The sequence below is a fragment of the Otolemur garnettii genome, unplaced genomic scaffold, assembly GCF_000181295.1.
Source record: "Otolemur garnettii isolate 467f Iridium unplaced genomic scaffold, OtoGar3 scaffold00010, whole genome shotgun sequence".
NCBI lineage: Eukaryota > Metazoa > Chordata > Mammalia > Primates > Galagidae > Otolemur > Otolemur garnettii.
In genome coordinates, this window is record NW_003852405.1 from 33,756,825 (window position 1) to 33,760,291 (window position 3,467).

Consider the following 3,467-nt stretch of genomic DNA (forward strand, 5'->3'; position numbering starts at 1 on the left):
AAAAAAAAAAAAAAAGTGTACACATGCCTAACATTTAAAACTTCAGGCTAACTAGAAACTGAGAAAATAAATAGAAGCCTTTTCAGTACGGAAAGAGAGACTTTCTAGAGAAATTCAGTGTAAAATGCAACATTCTTATTTTCCCAGATGAGATAATGTGGTAAAGCCCAGCATTTATATTTGTACAATTGATTCAATCAACCTGTAAAGTGATAGTTGGTTACTCTTTAAAATTGCAATTTTGGGTGGCGCCTGTAGCTCAAGGGGCTAAGGCGCCAGCCATGTAACACTGAGGCAGCGGGTTCAAATCTGGCCCAGGCCTGCCAAACAATGACTACTACAGCTAAAACATAGCCAGGTGCCTGTAGTCCCAGCTACTCGGAAGGCTGAGGCAAGAGAATCACTTAAATCCAGGAGTTTGAGGTTGCTGTGACCTGTGATGCCACAGCACTCAACACCAAGGCAACAGCTTGAGACTCTGTCTCAAAAATAAATGAATAAATAAAATTGCAATTTTGGGTATTTAAAAAAATTAATTTAAAATACTTTATTTTGAAAATACATATCTTACATATCTACATTTGTATATGAAAATAAACTTTAATACATATCTTTCTTTCAGTGTTCATATACAAAGCTCAGTTAAGTGGTCCTGGAAAAAAAAATCCTTCCATGTTGTTCCAGGTCCCGTTCAAGAAGTTCTTCCAGTTCGCAGTCAAGATCTCGTTCCAGTTCCAGAGAACGTTCGAGATCTCGAGGGTCGAAATCAAGGTGAATGAGGTAGCATCTCTCTGTAAAGCAGAGAGAAAAAATATTTAGAGGCTGCAGAAGGTGTTGCTGCTTTTTTCTCCCTTATTTTGCTTCTACTTGTTGATTTTATTTTAGCATTAGAAAACTAATGCATTTGCCTTGGCTTAATTTTCTCACCATGAAATGTTTTCATTGCCAGCAGTGTGCCAAGACATTCCCATGATTGAATTAAGGTGGCTATTTTACATTTCACAGGGTTATGTGGTGTTAAGATGTGATGAATAGGAAGAGGAAGCCACATCTCCAGTATGTTGTTGCAGTAGTTTAAATAAAATTAGATGTGCAAATAAAAAGTTAAGTTTACTACATTAATAAGAGGAAAACCCTGTCTCAAAGCAGGTTTTGTTTTGCCTGGTAGTTGTTTTAATATGTACAGAAACAAATTTGCCATTTATATCAGATAAATCTAGGGAGTGTTAGATATTTTTGTCCAGTTTTGCAGAGGGTATCATAAATACTATCTGTAGAAAAAACACCCCTCTTAAAACTAAATCAAAAAGTATGATTGGTTAGGTTAGGTGTGGGACGTGGTCCTTAGTAACAAACATTGTTATAAACTTCAGTTTTCACATTTAGTCAGACCTATGGAGGGGATCGTAATTTATAAGGATGACTCTCTTGCAGAATTTTTTGCAGTTAGTGAAAATATGGTGCCTTTGTTTTTAAGTTAATTTATGATGTAGAGGCATCTAACAACTAAAATTTTACTTTTGTGGAAATTCACACTAAAAGCTTCTATTGGTTCTTTTGGTAGCAATTATTTACTGGTTGATTTGAGCCAAATCTAGCATTAAAGTGTAACTGTAATATAATCATATTAAGGAGAAAAGAATGATCCACACTTGTATTATGCCAATACAAACTAGAGAGCAAATGTGTTTAGTAGTAGTATTATTATTTAGTATCAGTATTTTAGTCCTTTTAGTGCTTTTTAGGTAAAACACTTAAGTTCTGGTATTCCCTTTGGGATCCACTGTAATTCAGGATTTACAGAACAGCCTTCATATTCTTCCCACACATTTTTTTCATTGCTTATAACTTTCCAAAGAATTCTCCTTTTGGGCTTTCTGGTTTTATTTTAAACCCAAAGGTGAATTTTTTGGGAAGTTTGAGTTAAACTCCGTCAAACAAAATACATAGATGAAGAAAAAAATTGCCTTTAAACATTTGCACATTTCCTTCTACCTGAAGCATGTGAATGTCAACACTCCATACTTCATGAATAGTGGGTCTCCATAAGAATAAGTGTTGTAAATATAAATGGTTTTAAATTTACTCATTTTATTTTATTTTACTTTGTATATTTAGCAGTTTAATACAGTAACTGGTTGGGGTTTTTATTTTTATTTTTTTTGTTTGTTTGTTTCTGCTCCATATCTCTGGTTTTTTGTAACACCTTAACTATGAGTTAGTTTCATAATTCCACAAGGAATTACCTTAATTTTCCTCAGGAAGTTGTATATAAGATAGATATTTTTTCCCCAAATGAAAGGATAGACTTTCTAATGATAAAGTCACATAAAACCTGTTGTTTTTACTATTTATGTATACTTTGAAAAGCCTTAAACTAAAAATATTTAAATTCTATTTTAATACAGTAAGCTGGCTTTTAATTACAAGTGATGAGCACTTATCTTACAATTTTAAAAAGTGGTGAAATTAAAATAATTGTATTTAAATAGAGTATTTTCATGGTTGATCCAGAAGTCTTCTGTTGAGTAAGCAGTAAGTATTCCTTAAAACATTTCCATAGTTGCTTTAAATCCTATTTGTTTATTTTTGGGGCTGTCTGATAACTAAACATTCTTCCTCATTTCTTCTTTTAATGAAATGTTTGATTTGTTTCTCAATCAATGAAGATCCAGCTCCAGGTCCCACAGGGGCTCCTCTTCCCCGCGAAAAAGATCTTACTCAAGTTCATCATCTTCTCCTGAGAGGAACAGAAAGAGAAGTCGATCTAGATCTTCTTCATCTGGTGATCGCAAAAAAAGACGAACAAGATCACGGTCACCCGAAAGGTTTGGGTTTCTGTAGAAATAAGAATGAGTGTTCTTAAGTGTATTTAATAGATACGCTGAACTTTCTAGTCAAGGGTTAGTTTTTCATTATCTCCTTTGTTCCCACTTTAAATTATACTTTTCAACTTTGAACTTTAAAAAACATAACTTTGCTTAGGCTTTGTACTTTGATCGGATTGTTTACAATAGTTACAGATCAAATTATTCTTTGATCATTTTATTGTTTAAATTTTATTTCCATACATAATTATTATAGCCAACTCTCGGTTATTTCTGTCTTTTAAGATTACAATTCAGAACATATATGTAGAAGTAATTTATAGCTTGATTTTTATATTTGTACTATTTTAAATTTAATTAGAAATCATAGGAATCTTAGGGCATCTAATAACAAAATAAATTTCAGATCATTAGAAATCTGTCCTTATTTAAATATGTGTAAATGCATTTCCAAAGCAAATTATTTCATGGCCTTTATAAAGGAATTATTCCTTGTAGCCAATACATTTTTCATATTGCGCTCCAAATCTTTTTTTTGTTTGTTTGTTTTTGAGAAAGACCTTTGCTATCTGTATTGACATTTTTAAACTTTGAACAGTGTGGTTGTCGTCTGTTGGCATTTCCTGCAACAGACTTAGT

The 3,467-nt window shown here is 32.6% G+C and overlaps 1 protein-coding gene across 1 annotated transcript in view; it reads left to right on the plus strand.

Moving 5' to 3' along the window:
• The window catches only part of ZRANB2 (zinc finger RANBP2-type containing 2), a 14,730-nt gene extending 11,341 nt beyond the window's left edge, over nt 1–3,389 (plus strand). Inside the window, exons 8-9 of the mRNA XM_012801706.2 lie at nt 685–771; nt 2,670–3,389. Coding sequence (XP_012657160.2) covers nt 685–771; nt 2,670–2,844 — 262 coding nt within the window. The 3' untranslated portion in view covers nt 2,845–3,389. The remainder of the gene's footprint in view (nt 1–684; nt 772–2,669) is intronic.
• Nucleotides 3,390–3,467: the final 78 nt, after the last annotated feature.